Source organism: Ovis aries, chromosome 7 (genome assembly GCF_016772045.2).
Source record: "Ovis aries strain OAR_USU_Benz2616 breed Rambouillet chromosome 7, ARS-UI_Ramb_v3.0, whole genome shotgun sequence".
NCBI lineage: Eukaryota > Metazoa > Chordata > Mammalia > Artiodactyla > Bovidae > Ovis > Ovis aries.
Window position 1 is genome coordinate 66,107,867 of NC_056060.1, and position 23,636 is coordinate 66,131,502.

General features: G+C 35.3%; 1 protein-coding gene across 17 annotated transcripts in view; it reads left to right on the top strand.

Moving 5' to 3' along the window:
* The window catches only part of KTN1 (kinectin 1), a 105,668-nt gene that overhangs the window by 36,154 nt on the left and 45,878 nt on the right, over positions 1-23,636 (top strand). For all 17 annotated transcript variants that reach the window (XM_042252558.1, XM_060418076.1, XM_060418083.1 and 14 more), the window contains 13 exons: positions 5,592-5,708; positions 7,530-7,670; positions 10,576-10,682; positions 11,514-11,646; positions 13,381-13,468; positions 16,058-16,224; positions 16,638-16,706; positions 18,003-18,040; positions 18,859-18,949; positions 19,348-19,416; positions 20,284-20,321; positions 20,468-20,549; positions 21,361-21,429. In XM_042252558.1, the coding sequence (XP_042108492.1) occupies positions 5,592-5,708; positions 7,530-7,670; positions 10,576-10,682; positions 11,514-11,646; positions 13,381-13,468; positions 16,058-16,224; positions 16,638-16,706; positions 18,003-18,040; positions 18,859-18,949; positions 19,348-19,416; positions 20,284-20,321; positions 20,468-20,549; positions 21,361-21,429 (1,209 nt within the window). The remainder of the gene's footprint in view (positions 1-5,591; positions 5,709-7,529; positions 7,671-10,575; positions 10,683-11,513; positions 11,647-13,380; positions 13,469-16,057; positions 16,225-16,637; positions 16,707-18,002; positions 18,041-18,858; positions 18,950-19,347; positions 19,417-20,283; positions 20,322-20,467; positions 20,550-21,360; positions 21,430-23,636) is intronic.

The following is a 23,636-nucleotide window of genomic DNA, read 5'->3' on the forward strand; positions in this document are numbered from 1 at the left end:
CTTTCTCCTAATCATCTAAATTTCTTCGTCATAGCATTTGTGATGACATTATGTCTATCCATATTTCCAAGTATCTGTTGACAGTGTTTTACAAATCTGTGGCATTTTACGATGTAGCATGCTTATTAGTCTCCATGTGGTGCCAGCAATGGTTCAGAGTAAAGGATGTGTGCAAGGATCCTCAGAATAAGTGTGATAACTGTATGACTTTGTATCCAAAGTCGGATAATTCTCTTGCAAGGAACTTTGTTGCAAGTGTATATCTTAATATATCTTTAAAGAGTTCTTAGAGGTTTAAGAAAATCTCCTCAAAGGGAAGAACCTCCAGCTGAAGTTAGTTACTAACTGTTTGAAATTACTCCTTTTTAAAATTAATTGGTTCAGGTTTTTCTCTTTTGGCTAAGGCTGTGGTTGGTGGTTTATGGGTGCCAGAATAGTCATTTTATTGCTTGGGAGAGCTTTGAACTCTAGAGATTAGTCAGACTCCCCTTGATAGCTGAGAAGGAGTTGGGAATTGTTAAAGATAATGTTTTGAAATAGAGTGAACATTTTGAAACTTTACATTTTTTCCTTTTTCTTGGAAGCTTTGGCTTTCAATTAAATCTTCTGGCTTCTCGGGGAGTGGTTCTATTCTTATCTTCAGGGACTCTGCCCTTGTAGATCCCCTGTATCAGGAAAAGACTAGGTGAGTTTAATTACTCTCTTTTCATGTCATAAAAATTGAGTCTTGGTCAGACCTCTTAGTGGGTTTCAAGATCCTGGATATAGGTGAATATTCACATCTAATAAAGACCACCTCAGAGAAAGGGAGAAGATAAATGCAGGAATACAAGCATAGGCGTGGGATAGGGATAGGGGAGTTAGAGGACTTGCTGACTGATTAGATATGGTGGTTAAAGAAGAGTCTAGAATGAATGTTTGTTTTTGTTCTGGAGTAACTGGGTAAATCATGGTGAGAATGGTTATTCACGAATACATTGCAGAAGAAGAGAGAGCAGAGGGTTTTGAAAATTTTTTAGGAAGTTGTTTTAGGCATACTTTGGAACTTTTAAGTGGTTATAATCATTTCACAGTTGAATACGTATTTCTATGGAGTTGAAAATAGTTTGCATTGGGAGTAGTTTCGGAAAGTAATCAGCTGTCATCAGTACATATAGGGGATGTGTGTTAGTCCAGAGAGGATGTGTGGAGAGGTAAGAAAGCTCAGGAATGAACCTTGAGAAGCATCAATATTTAAAGGTCAAGGAAAGCCACCACAAAGGACACTGAGAGAGAAAACACCAGGAAACAGTGGAACCACAGATGCTTAGGAAGGGTAGAGGGTTCAGCAGTGGTGGTAAAAATCACCAGTGACATGCGTTAGAGCGATCAGGGAGAATAAGGATTGAAAAAATGGATTTGATATCCTTAGTGAAAGCACTTTCATTGCACTACTAGACTGTAAATAAGTGGTGGATGACTAAGGATGGTGACACTATCCCCTTTGAATAAGCATAGATGGGAAGAGGAAAACAGAGTAGAAGCGAGAGGGGTTTTACAGAGCCGTAGACGGGATGTTCTGGGTATGTATGTACACATACATACCTACACTCTAAACATAACACAGAAGTGTCTTATAACTTAAACACAAAGGTGTATTGTGTTTAAAAACTTTGTGTTTAAGTTGTAAGACACTTCTGTGTTATGTTTAGAGTATAGGTTAAGATCCTGGGCTATAGGGTCACATTTCCTAAGATTCACATCTATGTGTTACTACTTTGAGCTTTGTGGCTTTAGATAGGTTACTTAACCTCAGTGCCTCACTTTGCTTGTTTTTAAAATGAGAATGGCGATAAGATTTTGAGAATTAAATGAAATAGTACACAATAGATACTTAAAGTTCTAGCATAAAGTAATTGCTCAAAAATGTTAATTCCGTGTGATAAATAGTAAGAAAATATTTAAAATGTATTTGATAAGTTTTAGTTGATTATTAGTTTCCTCATGGTGGCCTTTAAATATACTTGCCTTCATTATGTGATTTCTTCCAATGCAAACTTATTAACTGTTTGGCCCCATGTTGTATAATAAGAGGAAGTCTATTTAAAATTTTTCCTACTTTCTCTTTTCCTATCCACTTTTTAAAATTATAGCATTTGTTTATAAGATACTTATATATTTAATGTTTGTTTTGTGACTGTACCTTTTATGATTGTTTCAGTCTTAGTTCTTCAGCTTAATGGTGGGTTCACAGCTTGATATCAGTTCTCTTGTCATAAACTTCTTTATTTAATGTGGCTTTGCATTGACTCTTGTATAAATATTCCCTTGGACAAAGCATGTCTTTTCAATCCGGAGATTCAGTGTCCCTTAAACGAATTGAAATAATGGGTATAATTAAGCATCAGTTGGGTCTTCTTTGCCTGTTGTCTTTATTTTTAAATGGTTGTGTGAGGAGACCTTACAAATAGCTGAGAAAAGAAGAGAAGCTAAAGGCAAAGGAAAAAAGGAAAGATACACTCATTTGAATGCAGAGTTCCAAAAAATAGCAAGGAGAGATAAGAAAGCCTTCCTCAGTGATCAGTGCAAAGAAATAGAGGAAAACAATAGAATGGGAACAACTAGAGATCTCTTCAAGAAAATTAGAGATACCAAGGGAACATTTCATGCAAAGATGGGCACAATAAAGGACAGAAATGGTATGGACCTAAGAGAAGCGAAGATACTAAGAAAACGTGGCAAGAATACATAGAAGAACTATACAAAAAAGATCTTGATGACCCAGATAATCACGATGGTGTGATCACTCACCTATAGCCAGACATCCTGGAGTCCGAAGTCAGATGGACCTTAGTGGAGGTGATGGAATTCCAGCTGAGCTATTTCAAATCCTAAAAGATGATGCTGTGAAAATTCTGCAGTCAACATGCCAGCAAATTTGGAAAACTCAGCAGTGGCCACAGGACTGGAAAAGGTCAGTTTTCATTCCAATCCCAAAGAAAGGCAATGCCAAAGAATGCTCAAACTGCTGCACAATTGCACTCACCTCACACGCTAGCAAAGTAATGCTCAAAATTCTCTAAGCGAGGCTTCAATAATATGTGAACCAAGAACTTCCAGATGTTTAAGCTGGATATAGAAAAGGCAAAGGAACCAGAGATCAAATTTCCCAACATCCATTGAATCATAGAAAAAACAAGAGAGTTCCAGAAAAACATCTTCTTTATTGACTACACTGAAGCCTTTGAGTGTGTGGATCACAACAAACTGTGTAAAATTTTGAAAGAGATGGGAATACCAGACCACCTGACCTGCCTCTTGAGAAATCTGTATGCAGGTCAAGAAGCAACAGTTAGAACTGGACATGGAACAACAGACTGGTTCAAAATTGGGAAAGGAGTACGTCAAGGATGTATATTGTCACCCTGCTTATTTAACTTATGTGCAGAGTACCTCATGCAAAATGCCAGACTGGATGAAGCACAAGCTGGAATCAAGATTGGTGGGAGAAATACCAATAAATTCAGGTACGCAGATGACACCACCCTTATGGCAGAAAGCAAAGAGGAACTGAAGAGCCTCTTGATAAGGTGAAAGAGGAGAATGAAAAAGCTGACTTAAAATCCAACATTCAAAAAAAGAAGATCATGGCATCCAGTCACATCACTTCATGGCAAATAGATGGGGAAACAATGGAAACAGTGACAGACTTTATTTTCTTGGGCTCCAAAATTACTGAGATGATGACTGCAGTCATGAAATTAAAAAACGCTTTCTCCTTGGAAGAAAAACTATGACCAATCTATACCGCATATTAAAAAGCAGAGACATTTCTTTGCCAAAAAAGGTCTGTCTAGTCAAAGCTATGGTTTTTCCAGTAGTCATGTATGGATGTGAGAGTTGGACCATAAAGAAAGCTGAGCACTGAAGAATTGATGCTTTTGAATGGTGGTGTTGGAGAAGACTCTTGAGAGTCCCTTGGACTGCCTGGAGATCAAACCAGTCAGTCCTAAATTAAATGAGTCCTGAATATTTATTGGAAGGACTGATGTTGAAGCTGAAGCTCCGATACTTTGGCCACCTGTTGGGAAGAACTGACTCATTGGAAAAGACCCTGATGCTGGGAAAGATTGAAGGCAGGAGGAGAAGGGGGTGACAGAGGATGAGATGGTTGGATGGCATCACCGACTCTACGGACCTGAATTTGAGCTACTCCAGGAGTTGGTGATAGACAGGGAAGCCTGTCATGCTGCAGTCCGTGGGGTCGCAAAGAATCGGACACGACTGAGGGACTGATCTTTACGACTGATGTTCTTTACATGACTGGATCTTCTTACCTGTTGTCTTTTTCATATTTTGGTCATAAAAAAGATAAAGCTGTTGATTTATTTCATATTTTTATTTACTTCTCTACACTGTGAACTCTGTGTCTTCTACGTGTTGTTTTCAGCAACACGTCTTTTTCTGTTTGCTGCTTCTAATTGGATTATATATCTCACATGGTGTTACTTTTATTTCTACTTTGGGTTTTGCCAACTCATATTTCATCTCATTCTGTGGTCTTATTTTTCTTCTGACTTATTTCTTGTGAGGTCTGTGCCTTCCTCTTATTTTCAAAAATTGTTGGTATGTTAGACTTTAAAAAGTCATGGTGATATTTTTTAATCACAGTCTTTGTCTGTTCTTGACCATCTTTTTAGAGTTATTTTTCTGCACTTGGCATTTGGTTTTTCTTACTGCTTTTCTTGCCTTTTTCTCATATCTTACATAGACCCTGTTTTATTTCTTTTTCATTAATACCCCTTTTCCAATGAGAGGTGTTTCTCTTGCATCATCTCTGTGGCTAGAGGTTGATAATGAGGGACCAAGCCCCACAGTTCTCCTTGAGCTATGAGCCTTTCCTTCTCAGATAAAAAACTTCATTCACTACAGAGTATCTCACTGTAGAGAATCTCTTGTAACTGCCTCACTGTTTAGCTGCCCTCTTTGAATTAGGTTTATCTGTCTAATATCTTCCATATTTCTAATTCTGCTTCTTGAGACCTCCTAGCAAGAAAATTCCTACCTTCTATCTTTGTTCTTGCGCCTGATACCAAATGGGGGTTTGTTGGTTTTACCTTTCAGTGTGTGCTTGTTAACGTCAGAGAGCTGTGTAACCCATGGCACCTCTGTAGTCTTGGGTATATTCCGGCAGGGTTGCTGAGCATCTGCTTTGATTTCCGCTACTTTGGGCAGTCTTTCTGATATTATGCTTTGACATTACAGTTGACTGTTTTATTTTAGTTCAGTTTGCATTAGGTTTCATGTTCCTTTTTTTGATCCTTTAGGAGGGAGAGAGTACTGTCTTAACTTTGTGTTTAAAAATGGAAGTCTATAATTCTTTGTAAAATCTGTTTCTTGATTGATATGTGTCCTATTGTGTACATCAGAACATGTAATGATATAGCAATTTTTCTGAATGATATTTCACTGACAGTGTTTGGCAGTCATTCTATTTTATGTAGCAAACTCTGCCTTGGCCTAAGAACACTTCATATCAGATAATTCATTTTCATAAAATTCATTAGCTGTTGTTAATTATTAACAATTATGTATTGATTTCTCAATTGTAGTACAATAAAGGAGAGTTGACTGCACTTGTTCATCAGCTTCAAGAAAAAGACAAGTTAGTTACTGCTCTGAAGGAAGATGCTGCCACTATGAAGGATCGGTGTAAGCAGTTAACCCAGGTGAAGACATGATTGTATTTAAGGGTTATACTTTCTGAATCAGAGGCAGTGAAGGATTTTAGAAATTATTTATAATTCCTCATTTATTTGTGTAATAAATTTACACCCAGTGAAAGTAATTTTCTTTTAGAATTTAAGTGATGGAAATACCACTATTTCATGGTATTATATCCTATAGTCAAATTGTGAATTTAAAATAGCAGTATTTTTAGGTATACTAATTTCAGAATAATGGAAGTATTTGGACACTGGGAACATGTTTCAGTTGGTTCTGACCTAGAATTATTCTATAGAAGCACAAAACTCAGTGTGATCTTGTTTAAATCCAATTTATTAGATAAATGTGAAACTCTTACATAGGTAGTTTTTAACCAGTGAAGTTCTTTAAACCCTTTTTACTCTTGACAGGTTTAAAAAAAATCTTTTTAAAAAATGTAAAAGTACAGACTTCCATTTATAAAATATGTAAGTCTAAGGGAGGTAATATACAGCATGGTGACTATAGTTATTAATACTGAATTTGTATATTTCAAAGTTGCTAGAAGAGTTATCACAAGAAAAAATTGTAACTACGTGTGGTGATCATGTTAACTAGACTTATTGTGGTGATGATTTAGAAATAAATACAAGTAACGAATCATTATATACTCAAAACTAATGATATTCTGTGTCAGTTACATTTTAAAAGATCATGTAGACTGAGAACGTAATTGAAATTCTGTAGTAAATGTAGTCTCATTTTTCCTGAAGTGCTTTTTCTCCTTTTAGGTGTTACATACAGTAGAGTAAATGAAGTTTATTTCACTGTCATTTATGTAGCTACTTGATTACATTATGAGAATGGCCTCATTTGCATATAGAATCTTTTCTGTGAATTTGAGGTGAATAAAAGTCAATGGAAAACAGTCAGATTAAGATTAATCAGTTATGACTGCTAAAATAAGTGTTTCTGTAAGGTTAGAAACTATAATTTTCTGATTATTTTTAAAATTAGAAAAAGAATGTTTACTTTTGTGTAACTCATTGAGCTATATACTTAAGATGTGTTGTGTGTACTTTTCTTAAATGTATTATGTACATCAGTGAAACAGTTTGCACATGTAAATAAACTCATGCTAATGGGCAGCTCTTAGTTAAATAAAAATCTGAAAGTTTATCAAGCAGTTTCTTAGAACAGAGGAAATGGACTGATCATACCTGCAGGTAACATTAAAGTTGCTTGGCTTCCTTGCATTTTAGTAATATTTCTTGTAGGGGTTCATAATACTTGCAACACAGAAGGAAATCGCTCTTTTAATGTTTGACTTGGGGAGATAATAAAACTTTCTGAGCTGTACTTTCCCTATTCTGCTATAAACATATCCTTATCTCTTCCTATAGGAAAGAGACTTTTCTCTTCTTGATGATTTTTTTTTCCCCTGGGGCCCTTTTCTGTACTCCAGAAGAGAGCTGGTACCTGGAAATAATGAAGAATTAACTGGTTTGCTTTAAAAATTTTTTTTTTTTTAATAATCAAGTTAGATGTAGGATTTAATCCCACATTCAGCTCTTTAACTGTTAGACCAAAAGTACATTTGAAATACGAGCAAACAGAGCAGCTAAGTGTTTATGAGGGGAATTGGTGTAAGAGCAGGTAAGATGTAGAAGACAATTTTTTTTTAAACCTTTAACCTTGGTTTTTAAGCAAGTACTTATTTCAGAATTCATGATTGTTCTGCTGACATCTTTTTTGCTGATGTTAAATATGTTTTCTTAGTAAAACCTTATTCTTATTTTTTTAAGTAACTAATTTTTTTTTTTTTTTCTGATTTACTCTTCTAGGAAATGATGACAGAAAAAGAAAGAAGCAGTGTGGTTATAGCAAGGATGAAAGATCGAATTGGAACATTAGAAAAGGAACATAATGTGTTTCAAAACAAAATGCATGTCAGTTATCAAGAGACTCAACAGATGCAGATGAAGGTATATTTTTGTTCTTTGAAAAGTAAAGTGAAAGTAAAGTTAGAATGTAATGTTTTATCCCACATTCTTTGAATTCAAAATTAAATAGTTGTATTCATTTTATTAGCAAACTTAAGTGCCCTGGGCTGGCTTTGATATAAATGGTTAATTAAACTGACTCCCTCTCCTTAAGTAAGCCGCTTTTTTAGGTGGGGAGGCTGGAAGCTGTCAAGTAAATACTCTGTTACAGTAGAGGTAAGCATCTGGTGCTTTGAAACAATGGAGATGAGAGGTGGGGAACAGAAGGAGTGTTAGGGAAGACTTGTCAGCGATGATAAACAGACTTTGTTGATTCTTTGGAAACAATTAGGCATTGTCAGGAAAGAGTGAAGGAATGGGCACTGGGTATAAGGCTTGTCAACCCAGTGAAATTCCTTCCCATCCTGAGAGATTGGTGGTTCAGTAGGTCTCTTTGGAGGCCCAGTATTGAGCTTTTTAGTGAGTGTACTCTAGGTATTTTTGATATAGGTTGTCTAGAGATAACAGCTTATGAGAAATACAGTAATAGTTGTGGTATTTGGCATTCGGGGCTGGAATGAAGAGATCTAGAGAAATAAATAAAGGTCTTGTATACCTGAAGACATGTCAACAGATATGAATTTGAGCAAACTCCAGGAGATAGTGAAGAACAGGGGAGCCTGGTGTGCTGCAGTCCATGGGTTCGCTAAGAGCTGTACAGACTTAGCAACTGAGCAACATACCTGAAGACTGGTGGGCCAGTGAAGGAGTTTAAGCAACCCAGCAGTGTGTTTATAGTATTTTAAATTACTACTCTGACATAGTATGGAGAGTGATAGCAATGTGAAGAGTGGAACAAGAGATAGTTGGAGGACTTTTGCCAGAATCCAAGTAGGAGAACAAACACTTTAAGTCAAGACATTGATAATGAGGGCATTTATTTGATAAAAAAGAGGTAGTAGATAGGGCTTGGTGATGCAGTGGAGAAGAGGGGGAAAATGATAATGGTTTTAGCTTAAGTGACCTTCAGTTTCGTGTTCTTATTTTTGCCTGTTTTCTTTCAACACTTAAGAGGGTTCAGTGCTTACTGTCTATTTTTACAGTGTTAATCCATTTTCATGATTTCTGTTAGGTCTGGACCAGTGAGTTTTCGTTGTTTTCTTTCTTCTTCTCTTGTTTCCTCACCCTCCCTTCCATTGAAATATCATCTTTATTATTGATAAAAAGACTGTTGAAGAATATGGTTTGGCTTGCTTGTAATACTCCCCTTAAATGAACCTTGTGGATCAATGATTTTTTTTTTAAATTGTTTCCATTGCCAGGTGATGCTTCAGTTTCTAAGTGCTTATTGTCACCTCAAAATTAACATGGGTGTAGAATCAAACTGTTGATTTTGGTCAGGTTGTTTTTATTTTCTAATGTTTTGAAGCATTATTATTATCCTTGAATCCTTTGAATTCTCTCTGCTTTGCTCAATCTACAACTTGTTTTAAAATCTTAAAGATACTTTATTTCTAGTTTTTCTTGCATTCAGTTTTTAGATATGACCTTAGTTTATTATTTCTTACTAGCATTATTACAACATTCTTTTTTATTTTTAGAGAAGGTAATTTATTTTTTTTCTTTTTTAAGTTGATTGATTGCTTTACAATATTGGTTTGATTTTTGTCATACATCAACATGAATTGCCCATAGATGTACATATGTCCCCTCCCTCTTGAATTTCCCTCCCACCTCCCATCCATTCTCTCGCCTCTAGGCTGTTACAGAGCCCCAGTTATAGCATTCTTAAGAGGTCTCTTTTCCAATCTAATATATAATTAGCACAAGATTTTTATTTGTAAAATACTGCTTTGATAACATTAGTAGTCTGCTGGAAAATGAACAGTTCTTTACTGTTATCAGAATTCCAGTAGTATTTTCTGTGGAAATGCCACTAATAATGAAAAAAAAGTGAATGAATCTCTTCTCAGGTTCTTAACCCATCCACTACTTTGATGTTTTAATTTGGCTCAATTCTCCATCTTCCCAGCCCCAGCCTTTTGAAATATTCTTTTCCATTAACCAGATTATTGAAGAACTGATTTTTCCTGACCTCATGTGATCTTTTTACCTCTTAATTCTTACTTACATTCATTTGAAAAGTAGTCGGATAGCTGTAGCAATATCTTTTACTTAAGGTTAAGGGTTTTGAAGTGATTATTTCTTTTTTTGAACTTGATTGCTTACAGAGGTCAAGATATAGTTTATATGTGATAAGTTTTCTGAGAATTAGCAACACACACTTTTTCTTCCTCTTAATTGAATAGGTTTGCTAAAAATTATTAAGAGTTTTTCACATACTAAAGTGAGGATGTGGGAATGTAAGTTTCAGTGTTTTTTGTCTTTTGATTCTATAATTCTGAAATAAAAAACTAGAAGCCAGATATTTTAGCAGGTAGATTTTTGTATAGTGAATTTGCCATCTATTTGGATATGGCTCAATTTGTAACTTAATGTAAATGTTTCAAACATATTTTCAGTCTTTAAACTTTTGATTACTAAAACCTTTTATTAAAATATTGCTAACTTAATTGACATATTCTAGGATCAATACAGTTTCAGTTCTATATGATTCTTGTGTAGGAACAATTTCTAAAAATATCTTTCAGTTCTAAAACAGCATCTTAGGTATTTATTTTGCATATGATAGCAGCCAGCCTTTACTTGCTTTCTTGAATGTTGTGACAACTTATTTACTTTGTGTTTGTCACTATCAAAAGGTATCCTTTAAATTTGCTTTTATTTATTTGAGAAGGATATCCAGACTTTATTGATGCTTTTTTACTTTTCATCATGATAAATTTTCTTTGAGGTTAGCTCTGGCAGTTGTTGTTTTCTAAATCTTATGTGTGTAAAATAATTTTAGTTCCAGCAAGTTCGTGAGCAGATGGAGGCAGAGATAGCTCACTTGAAGCAGGAAAATGGCATACTGAGAGATGCTGTCAGCAACACTACAAACCAACTAGAAAGCAAGTATGTTCCCAAATGCTTTACTTTTAATAAAATGACAGTATTTTCATTGAATGGTAGAGTGTTTTCTTCAGTCACCAAAATGTGTTTGATAGTAATTGGTTAGACTTTTGCTTTTTACACTTGTTTTTAAAATGAATAAATTTTCAAAACCTATCCTCTTGCTTTTGAAGAACCTCTTCAGTTAAACTGTATGATAAATACTAGTGCCACCAGTGGAATAGCTTACAAATTTAAGAGACTGAATTAGCAAGTTTTAAACCTTCTATTTCCTTTAACAGTAGTTCTCAAACTTCATTATTCTGAAGGATATCTGGCATGTTAGCTACAAATCATATTCTTGAGTCTTATCCTTATAAGTTTATGATTTAGTGGCTCTGAGGTAGAGTCCTGGAATCTGCATGTTAAGACACATTCCTTGTGATAGTGATTTAGTTGGTCTGAGCCATACTTGAGCATGCAAGCATGCACAGTGCCATACTTTGAAACAGTCCTAGAGAAGACTAGTAGCATGCTTACATAGTATAACTATTCTGATTGGTTGATTCAGAACACTGATTTGAGAGTGATACTGTTGATTCATGCTCATGGTGTGTGGTTACCCATTTTTCTTGATTACTTTATGGTAATTTTAGTGTTTGTATTATTGTCATCAATAATGTCATGATTCAGAGATTATATTCAACCAAATTCTTTATTAGTAGACACTTAGAGCATTCGTTGTCATTTACCTATAAGTGGAATCACTAACTCAGCAAAACTGACATATTTTCTTTACTCATTTACATGTGTTTGTAATAATGGAAGGTTCATAATCCAGTTAACTGTTTTCAGGCAGTCTGCTGAACTAAACAAACTGCGCCAGGATTATGCTAGGTTGGTAAATGAGCTGACTGAGAAAACAGGAAAGCTACAGCAAGAGGAAGTCCAAAAGAAGAATGCTGAGCAAGCAGTTACTCAGTTGAAGGTGAAACATTGCCTTTATTTATCATTTCATAAATAATGTGGCTTTTCAATCCAGTGACCTGAAAATGTATATAGCTTTTGAGAAATGTGGTTTGAGGCTTAATGGGCCTGTATAGAAACATGTACACTAATGAAAGAACTGAATACAGGCTTGAGTTTGAAGTTAAAGACTACTTGGAGATATGAAAATTGATATTAGCTGATTGACAGGCATAAACAGTAGAATTTCACCTTATGTGTGGAGGTGAGGGTCTGCATGTGTAAGACAAAAATCAAATTTTTGATAGGTAGTTAAAATCACCTTCAGCATCACTTATCAATAACTTGGATCTCTTAAGTAAGGTTAGTAGAGCCTATTTTTATTTCAGCATTGGAATAGATGATTTTCTGTTGCTTGAGCACGAGGCCAAGTAATACTCCAGTTGCTTTCACTTGAGCCATAGTAGGAAAAAAAAATCACCCAGTTTCTTTAGACACCGGAGTGGCACTGGATGCCATTAGACGCTTATGCTGAGAAGACATGCATGGGGTTGCTTAGGCTGACTGAGAGAGAGGAGTGGACTTATTTTTCTTGCACATTTTAGCCTGTGCATATTGAGAGAGTGATGAGTAGAGTTGTCTGTTCCTCCTTGTACAGGGGAGAGGATTTGTTGAACAGTTCAGTTTCTGTAAGTTAAATGTATTGGATAGATTCCTACCTAAGTCATCAATATAGATGATATACCTTAATACCAGTTCCAGAGTTCAGTTCAGTTCATTCGCTCAGTCGTGTCCAACTCTTTGCTACCACATGAATCACGGCACGCCAGGCCTCCCTGTCCATCACCAACTCCCGGAGTTCACTCAGACTCATGTCCATCGAGTTGGTGATGCCATTCAGCCATCTCATCCTCTGTCGTCCCCTTCTCCTCCTGTCCCCAATCCCTCCCAGCATCAGAGTCTTTTCCAATGAGTTAACTCTTCACATGAGGTGTCCAAAGTATTTCAGCTTTAGATCATTCCTTCCAAAGAACACCCAGGACTGATCTCCTTTAGAATGGACTGGTTGGATCTCCTTGCAGTCCAAGGGACTCTCAAGATTCTTCTCCAGAGCAGTAGAGGTTAAAAGAGCTCTGAGGATAATTGAATGTAGAAAGTAGCATAATTTTTGTTTTCTTGAAGTTTTCATGGGTCCCTGTGGGAGAGTGATATTGTTGTCCTATCTTTTATTAAATATTTGTTTTGCTAATATGTTTGCTGATGGCATTCTTAAATATGATGTTTGTGCTCTATGGATATGGATAAGTAGATTAATGACATTAAATATTATATTCATAATTGAAGTGTTGTGCCATACCTCAAAATAAGAATTTTAGGAACCTACTAAAATTTAGCAATAAAGATATCATCCTGTCTTTTGAAAAGCCTATCACCTGAAGGAAGACTATTGGAAAGTCATCATAGCTAAGTGGGTCAGATATATACATACCAGCAGCTATATTGATCCACCAGCACAAATAAGGAGTTTCTGAAATCTCTAACCTGTAAATCCTGTATATTGGCAGGTAGAATGGCTGTGACTGATAATATTTGTGCATATTATCAGGCTGAGCACATCTGCCTATGTTATTAAAATGTGGGAGACTAGTGACTAGTTGTTGGAAGAAGCAGTTTTATGGCACAACAGTAAAAACAGAGGATGCTTTTTTTCTGTAAACTGAAATCCTGTGTTTGTGCTGACTTATCCTTTCCCCAGGTTCAACTTCAAGAAGCTGAGAGGAGGTGGGAAGAAGTCCAGAGCTATATCAGGAAGAGGACAGCAGAGCATGAAGCAGCTCAGCAAGGTAAGGGGAAGAAATATTCATATAAAGTTACTGTGTAATTCTGGGTAAAATTTCCTCCCCTCTCCGTATGTGAAGAAAGTATAAATTGGCATTTTGGTTATAGCTCAATAAAAATAGCTTTTACACTTTGAATACTTTTATTTCTTTAACATTTCTTAGGGTTTTAAAAATAAGTCTCTACTGGTTTTGTCTGAGGCATTAAGTTGCAGGTAAAATTATAGTCCATGAACAGGGTAGCAGGAATCTATGTGTGTTCCATTCCTGTGGTTATTCTCTCTCATTCCATGATCAGTTCTTTATTTAATTTCTTTTTTCTAAGAAGGACTCATTCCTGTATTGTGAAGAGAAAAATGGTGAGAGCATTACCATTCCAAGTAGTTGATTGAAAGCTATCTACGTAATGCTAGCTTTCACTATTTATTCTTAACTTGATGAATTCATTTAGGAGATAATGGAGCTTGTAATAGTGTGTTTTATCTCTGTCCCCCTTCCTCCCATGAAAGTGGTGGTGAGCCTGTAGTACAGTACAGTTCCATAGACAAGAGTAGATCCTACAGAGTTTCGGCTCTGTATTAGACCTTTGGTTTCCTCTGATATTTTTTACCCCTAGGCATTTCCCTTTGGTTCAATATTTAGATATATCTAAGATATTTGAAGGCTTTTAAAAAATATATATATGAAGTTTGTTGTTATGTTAAGTATGTTAGCTTATTTTTAATTAGTATGTTATATTTCATCAACAAAGCATTAGATTTTAACAGTAGTACGACTGTAACTAAGTGTTGAGTCAAGATAAATAAAAGTACAATTCTTGAGCAACATTTTTAATTTCCTGAAGTTAACTATTGCTATATATATATACATATATACACACACACATATATACATATGGTGTATATATGATGATTTGTTTACTTTGCTGCCTAGGGTCTTAGTTGCACATGCGGGACCTTCCTTGCATCACGCGGGACCTTCCTTGCATCACGTGGGATCTTTCTGTTGCAGTACACACACTAGTTGTGGTGTGCAGTTCAGCAGTTGTGCTGCTCTGTGGTATGCTATGTGGGATCTTAGTTCCCCCACCAGGGATTGAACTTGCATCCCTTGCATTGCAAGGTGGATTCTTAACCCCTGGACCACTAGGGAAGTGGTCCTTTATATTTTTAGTTTGCTTGATCTTTGTTTTATTATTTCAGATTTTACCTAAGGTTAAACTCCTTAACATCTCTGCTTCCCCCAGCCTCTCAACATGTTAGATGCTGGTGAAACTATCAGTTTTTCCCGAGGCTATGCCTTTGGAGTCCTCTTTCTTTCTGCTGTAGTACTTGTTGCTTTCTAGGTTGACCCTGAGCTGTCTTCTGAGACTTCCTTTAGTCTGTTTACTCTGTTTTCTGGATCCTATGTCACTGCCATTTTTTTTGCTTTCCGCCCTCATTTAATAGTGTATCTTTTAGTTGCTCTATAAGAATACACCTCAAGGTACATTCCTTGAGGCTTTGAGTATCTGAAAATGTTTTTAGTCTTTCTACTTTAATGCTTAATGGCTAGTTTGGATGTGGAGTTCTAGGTTGGAAATAGTTTTCCCCAGAGAATTTTGAAGGTATTAATTTGGTGTTTTAACTTCTCCTAATTTGGTAAAAAATATGCTCTCCTGATTCTAATCCTGGATGTTACCATTACATGTTTAATTTTCAGGAGTTCTTTCTTGAGTTGTGTTCCATTCTATTATTAGTGTCTTGTTAAAGAAATGACATTATCTTTTCTTAAAACTATGTAACACACTCATATATACATTTTTTCCTCTCTGTTTGCCTCTCTTTCCTTGGTTGGTAGTGTGGTATGTTTTTATTTGTTTGTTTTTTCCTCCCCTGTTTTAGAGTTATTTGTCTTATAGAATGAGGAGGCAACTCTCATGAGTTTCTGTTTTCTTGAGCTTTTACTTGACCCTTCCTCATCTTTGCCAAGTCAATGATCATCTCTCCATTTATTTTACCTTAATTTCTTGTGATTTGGAGTTATATTTATTTTCTAATTGCATCAAAGACTGTTTTTGTTTCTCATTTTCTTGTTTTGGGATTATTGCTAAGAATGGAAGTAGGCAGAAAAGTCTTAATTACTTCATCTTACACCAGGATGTTTGTCAGCTTTCAGCATCTTTCTTTGTTCTCCAGGTATGAGAGTATGAGGAATTGACAAGAAGTTCACTGAATAACTTACTAAAACATCTTTGGGGAAATTAAGACTATTTTCAAGAAATGATATAGCAGTTTTAAACATTCATGTACTGTTCAGTTAACAGATTTATTAATTACGTATTTTGTGTCAAGCCTTGGGCACAGCTCTGGATATAGAGAAAAGGCAATCTCTGATCTCAAAAAGCTCACTCTTTGGGAGAAGAGGTGAATTAGTACAGTATGGCAGGTGCTGTGAAAAAGGTAAGCCTAGGCTATTCAGGGGAGCCATATACAGATGGGAAAGCACAGAGAGATTCAAAAGGGAAATAGTCTAGGGGAGATAAGCCTGCTCTAAAGATGAGTAGCAGTAACCAGGCAAAGGAAGAGACCTTTGTAAAATGCAATGTTTTGTTAGATCTACAGAGTAAATTTGTGGCCAAAGAAAATGAAGTACAGAGTCTGCATAGTAAGCTTACAGATACCTTGGTATCAAAACAACAGTTGGAGCAAAGACTAATGCAGTTAATGGAATCGGAGCAAAAAAGGGTGAGCAAAGAAGAGTCTCTACAAATGCAAGTTCAGGTATCTAATTTTCCCTCTTTAAAAAATAAGAAAGATTGGCAGTGGTTGGATGTGTCTTGTGTAGGAGAGAGAGGATAGCCTTCTTTATCTTAACTTTGGAGTGGGGATGAAAAATTTGGACTTAATCTTTGAGCAGTTGTCACGTTATGGTCTGAATACGTGCTCAGAAATGCCTTTACCCACAGTCTTATGCTTTTTGTATTAGATTAGGAACAGTATAATGTATTCTTAATTTCTGCTTTATAAATTAGCTCTGAAATAGAATGCCTCATCATTGGTATTTAAAATGGTGCCTTTTGGAATCTTAAGAGTACCTTTAAAAGATAAACAGATGTACCTGTAACTCATTTTGTTCATATACATTGGCATTTTTAATAGCACACTTCTTCCCTCTCCTGTTTGGTTTTTGAAAGGATATTTTGGAGCAGAATGAGGCGTTGAAAGCTCAAATTCAACAATTCCATTCCCAGATAGCAGCCCAGGTAATGGTGCTTTGTTATTGCTTGTCATTACTAATAGCTTCCTAGCTGTGTAAATAATTTGAGTGCCTGTTCAGTGCCATGCACTGGATTAGTAGTTGGGTGACTAGTCAGTGAATCAGCTGGCGGTAAGTGCTCTGATAATTACATTTAGTGCTGTGAGAGAACAATATGAAAGAGATACAAATCTGACTAACGGGAAGATGGGTTAGAGAGTTTTTAACCTTAGGAGGGAAAAAAATGTCCACCATCCTGTCACAAAAAAGGAGGAATTGGCCAAACGGTGTCAAGAAAAACAGTTTATATATTAAAAGTATTCATTAAATATTCACTAAACCTGTTGTTCTTTGGCATCATTGTCGTATAACATGATAGGTAGGTAGGTAGATATAGATACATAGCCTTTAGAATATAAATAGTATAACATTAAGAAGAGAAGAAATTTTTAAATACTTAACTTGTTAGCTTGTTTCCATAATATACATACTGTGAATTTCAATTTCAGTTTTTCAACTTAAAATTCTAAAAATTGTTTGTAGGAAAAGTAATAGAACAGAAGGCACTTTTCTGTGCGAAAAGAAGTTCTAACATTAAAAGCTTATTTTTAAGGTTTTTAACCTTAAAAATTTTTAACCTTATTTTAAGGTTCAAGCAAGTTGAAAATCCCAAAACTGCAAACAGGTTTTTTGTTTTGTTTTTTTCCTAATTGTTTTCTTTGTAGGAACTGTTGTGTAAAATTAATTGAGAAAGAATTACATAGGTGTTTGTGTGTATATGAATGTTTGTGTGTATGTAAATTATTAACTCAAATTGGATTGAGATCTTAAGTTATAGCTGAGAGGTAGTTCTAGAAGATTTATCAGAAATTAAATACTTTGAAAAGTAGAGATGAACATGGGCTTTATCAAATGACTTGTTAAACTTAATCATGAGTGGTATCATTTCATCACTAGAAATTTTTATTAAGGAGAAGCTCATAAATGAAAAATAGCCTTTGCTGCTTTTTTTTTTTTTTTCCTGTGCATGTGTTGCTTGTCAGTTAAATAGTTTTCAGGCCTGCCAACTTATTTCATTAGAAATGTCTCATGATGCTAATTCCCTAATACTGGAAGCTGTTGATCAAATTTACTTTCAGAATAATAGCTGTTATTTAGTGAACATTCATCATGAGCCAACTACTTCCTTAACTTTATATACATTTATTTCTTTTAATTTTTAAAGCCCTATTGTGATGATTATTGTACAACTTTTGAACTTTCTCTTAAAGGCTTTTATGTTGACACTGTTTTTCTTTCTTAGACCTCCGCTTCAGCTCTAGCAGAAGAATTACATAAAGTGTAAGCCTGCCTTTCTATATTTCTCTTAAAATTGCTTAGCCATCACTAACTTACATCTGTTAGATTCTATACTTATGATTGATTTTATGTTCTAACTTGTTCAAAAATTACTCTCAACTAGATTTGGAACAACTTTAGCTCTTCTACCCCTATGCATTGTGTATTCTGTGTTTTTATGTCTTTGTCATAAAAAGAGTTGGAAAAACTCTTTCCTTTGGGCTTAGCAGTTATGTGGAAGATATCACTGTGATTTGAGATTAGTGGAAGTTAGTTTTTGTATCTAATAAGTAGTTACAGCTACTCTGTATCTAACTATGAAGTGGTTAGATGACATCATTGACTCAGTGGACCTAAGTTTGAGCAAACTCCGGGAGATAGTGAAGGACAGGGAAGCCTGGCGTGCTGCAGTCCATGGGGTCGCAAAGAGTTGGACATGACTGAGCTATTGAACAACAACAATCTAACTATATGGTGATACGCTGAAAATAAAATTCTTTTTTTCTTATGTATTGCATAACAATGCAATGGATCACATAAGTTCAGAAAACCTGAAAAATGTTTTTGACATTACCAGGCTTGTGAGCTTAAATTATTAACTTCTTTGACTTCAAGTTTTAAAATAGGGGTATGTATTTTATGAAGTTGTAGTAATGCATGTGACTGTTAACTACTAACTGAAAGGGTCTATAGAGATTGAAGGTACAGTTATATGAAAATTTACTTAAGTAAGGTTGATTGTACTTGAGGCTTCTAATCCTTTAATTTGTGACTTGACTTCTAAATGTTTATTGAATGTACAAATCTATTTCCTTTTAAAGGATTGCAGAAAAGGATAAGCAGATAAAACAAACTGAAGATTCTTTAGCAAATGAGCATGATCATTTAGCAAGTAAAGAGGAGGAACTTAAGGTATAGTACTTCTTAAAAATTGCTACAATACTTCATAGGCATTGAATTATCCTGACCCTGTCATCAGTACAAATGTCTATGAAGCCTGGAAAATACTCGAGAATTCATTTGGAAATTGTCTCTTTTTTAAACTACAAAATCCTCTTCAGCCCTCTAAGAGGAGAAGTTCAAAGGCCTTTTCTTACATGATATTATTCACAATAATTTGGGAAATATGTTAAATAACAGGAATTGATGATTTTCTTTCTGATGAGAAGTGGTAATTTGAGATTTATGCTTTGGAAAAAAAAAAAAAAGAGATTTATGCTTTGAGACCTTTGCTTAGGTAGAAAAGAGACACAACTTCAAATCTAATTTTATATTAAATAATTCTAATATTATTTTTCCTTTTGTTCTAGGACATACAGAATATGAATTTCTTATTAAAAGCTGAAGTGCAAAAATTACAGGCCCTGGCAAATGAACAGGTAGATCTTTATTGCTTTTAAGCATTTACCTTAGAATTAGTTTGTTTATACTTATTTTCATTGGTATCACAAGCCCTAGTTTTGTCCATGTAGATGATAAGTATAATGGTTACCTGTGTTTGGCTGCGTGATGTGTTGTTAAAAGCCTCTTCTGTTTGACCATGACCCTCACAACTCACCTGAATGTTTCTATATTCATGTTGAAATTAATATTTGGTCCAAAGAAATTGATAACTTTTGAGTTACTGGTGAGTGAAGTGAAAGTCACTCAGTCATGTCCAACTCTTTGAGAGCCCATGGCCTATACAGTCCATGGAATTCTCCAGGCCAGAATACTGGAGTGGGTATCCTTTCCCTTCTCCAGGGGATCTTCCCAACCCAGGGATCGAACTCAGGTCTCCCGCATTGCAGGTGGATTCTTTACCAGCTGAGCCACACAAGGGAAGCCCAAGAAAACTGGAGTGGGCATCCTTTCCCTTCTCCAGGGGATCTTCCCAACCCAGGAATTGGACTGGGGTCTCCTGCATTGCAGGCAGATTCTTTACCCACTGATCTGTCAGGGAATTATTGGAGGACTTGATTATAACACTCATGTGCTGATTTGTTTTAGCCTTCTACCATTTAATCAGAAAAGGATGTAGCTTTTTCTAGGATAAAAGTTGATCAGTGAGAATGAAAAATACTCAGCAAAAATATACTCAGAATAAAATATAGACAGCAAAAATTATTACAGTAATGTATGTTATTCATTTTACTATTAATATTTACTCTATATGAAATATAACTTTAATAAGTAAAATTAAGTAAAAGAATAGGTTTGAGTGCTTCCTGAGAAATAATAGAATTCTCATCTCATTCCCAATGTAGGCTGCTGCTGCACATGAACTGGAGAAGATGCAGAAAAGGTGATTAAAGTATTGCTGTACTTTAGGCCATTTATACACTTATGTTGAAGTGTAATTGAAGAAAATGTTACTGCTAATAACTGATAGTTGTGCACATAATTTATATAAGCTTTCTGAATGTATGAAGTATCTTTTTTTTCTCACAGTATTCATGTTAAGGATGATAAAATACGATTGCTTGAAGAGCAGCTACAGTGTGAAATTTCAAACAAAATGGAAGAATTTAAGGTGTGTAATTAAACTTGTCAATTCAGCTTTCTTTGAACAACCTTATATAATTTTTAGTTGAAGTGAGTGTAGAAATAACTACTTTTTATATGTGATCACTCTGAACTATAGTATTTCTATAGTTTACTTGGGGACTTAATCTGTTATTTTGACTTATCTGTTCTTATAATAGACTTTTGATATTTGTTTTGCCCCAGCCTTTTTTTCTGCACTTTTTTAGCTGATAGGTTGAGATGTTCTTATTTGCCTCTGTTGCTGACGTAGTGCTAGTTTCTGTTCATGGCCAAATATCCTGAGTATTATCCTAAAGTATTCTGATTGCATGGGTACATCTCTGCATGCAGTAAGATTTGCTTTTTTTTTTTTTAATTTGTGGGTTTTTTTTTTTTTTTTTTTTTTTTGCTTACTTAAGTAATCCTGTAAGTACTCTCTTATGAAAGCAGGGTTTCCCAGAATTCATTGGGACAAATTGTTAAACTTAATACATATGAAAGGGTTCTAAGCCTAGTGTTAAAACATTTGGGATAAACCACATGACTGAATTAGGGGGGCTTAGTAGAAACTACTTTTTAGGTATCATCATACATGTACTTTATACCATTACTGTATTCTTATACCCTGGAAATATATTCATTGAAACCGAAAAATGAAGCTGCCATGAGATTTGCATTCTTAGGTCAGTATATGATTCACCTCTTACTTTATAAGTGCTTATGGTAATTATACAGCTTTGATTTTTTAAAAACTTACTGAAATGGTTGCTTTGTTAATTTTTCCTAATAAAGCAGTAAATTGAGATTCTTTCTTTTAGATTCTAAGTGACCAAAACAAAGCATTACAATTAGAAGTTCAGAAGCTACAGACTCTTGTTTCTGAACAGGTATGGCTTTTCATGAATTATAAGTTAGAAATATCCAATGTATAACAAGATATGTTTCTTTTTAAATAGTAATCAACTCATTCATTTTTAGGAATTTCGTTTAAATGTAGATATGTCTTTTAATTGCATTTCTAGTCATTTTGTGCTAGTCAGGTATCTAAATTGAGGAAAATTTACATTTTCTTCCTTAGAAGAAGCTAATGTGAACCTGTTCATAAGCACCACCCCCACACCAAAAAAAAAAAGTTTAATAGGATGCATAAAAATAATTTCTTTAAATCAGTTTGATACATTTCGCTCTCAGGATAATAATCCTTGGACTTTGGGAGCTTCAGTTCTTTCCTCTCAAACAGTGTGGATTCTTAAAGAGAGAATGTGTTTGAAGCCTACTTTGTTGTTGTCTAGTTGCGAAGTCGAGACCGATTCTTTGTAGCCTGTCAGGCTCCTCTGTTCATGGGATTTCCCCGGCAAGAATACTGGAGTGGGCTGCCATTTCCTTCTGCAGGGCATCTTCCTGGCTCAGGATCAAATTTGACTCCTGCATTGGCAGGAGGATTCTTGACTGCTGAGCCACCTGGGATGACCTTGAAACCAGTACCAGCACTTCAAAGCAGTGATGATCAAATTGTTTAATTTTTCTAAGGCCTCTCATTCCAAGTCTTTTACATTGAGATTTTATTTACATTCTAAGCTTGTTAGAATTAAATGGGGGAGTTTATATATAGTTGAGTAGCCTAGTGCTTTGTGTATAGCAGACATCTTAAGCCTTAATTCCTTTCCTTTAGAATATTTATTTTTCCCATCTCATCTCTACCTGCTTCTGCCATGGTACTTCTTTTTGTATTTCTAGCAAGCCATCGAAACTATAGCAGCCTGAATAAGCATGGCTCCATAAACTCGCGCCCCAGGTGATGTCTGTTCTGTGGCTGTTCCTAAGAGTTGCGTTTATACTCTTCTAAATATAATTCTTCAAATTCTGGTTTTTAAAAGTATTCTAGAAACACGTCATATTATATGACACATGAAAATAGAAGCCTTGCATGTTTCTCTATTACTGTTAAATTTGGACACATTTTATTAGAAGCTGAAATGTAATAATAGCACTTCCTTTAGCAGATGCCTGCTTTCTTTTTATTTTAAAATTCACATCTATGCAAGTATTGAATTGGTGTAAGTGGCTGTGCCAAATGCTGTGGAAGTATCTTAGAAGTATTTTGTTAACATCCACTTGCTTGTTGAGAATTAATCCATTATTTCTTATTTTCCTTCCCTATTAAATATGATGTTAAGTGCTTTGCATATGCTTTATTACTTTATGCTTTATCCTTTCCAACTAAAGGTAATAGAAGAGAAAATGCTGAATGAATAATGTTTAGTGCAGGGAGGTAACTTCATGCCAATGTAATGCTCAATTGGTATTTCATTTTTACTCTTAAATCTTACTCCTATTTCTTTTTGTTGTGGTATGGCTTTTAACAAATGTAATATTTCATCAGTTTAAGATTTTTTCTTCCTTCTCAGTTTATCCCCTGAAGGGTGGATGTATCTTAATCTCTGGTTATAGTTTAATTGAAGGCATCTTTAATTTTTAGTGTTATGTTAAGATTCTCCCAGTTGTGAGATACAGCATTGGTGACTTGGATTAGATAAAATATGATAGATATTTTTTGGTTGTCTTAATTCTTATCCAGAAAAGCAGAATGTAATTCTTTTTTTCAGTTGGTTGTCAGAGATCCTGAAACATCTATTTTAATATGTAAAGTCTTAAACTTTCTAAAATTAATTTCATGGGAGGTAAAATAAATACTTAGAAACTCTTCCATCTGCTCTGCTGCTGCTGCTAAGTCGCTTCAGTCGTGTCCAACTCTGTGCGACCCCATAGACGGCAGCCCACCAGCCTCCCCCATCCCTGGATTCTCCAGGCAAGAACACTGGAGTGGGTTGCCATTTCCTTCTCTAATGCATGAAAGTGAAAAGTGAAACTGAAGTCACTCAGTCGTGTCTGACTCTTAGCGACCCCAAGGACTGCAGCCCACCAGACTCCTCCGACCATGGGATTTTCCAGGCAGGAGTACTGGAGTGGGGTGCCACTGCCTTCTCCGCTTCCATCTGCCTTGGAATTCCAGTATTAAAGGTGCTGGTGCTTCTTACTTAGGTTTCAACAGAGTACCTGGATCTTTTCTTTTCAGTTTTATTCTGTGTTTAAA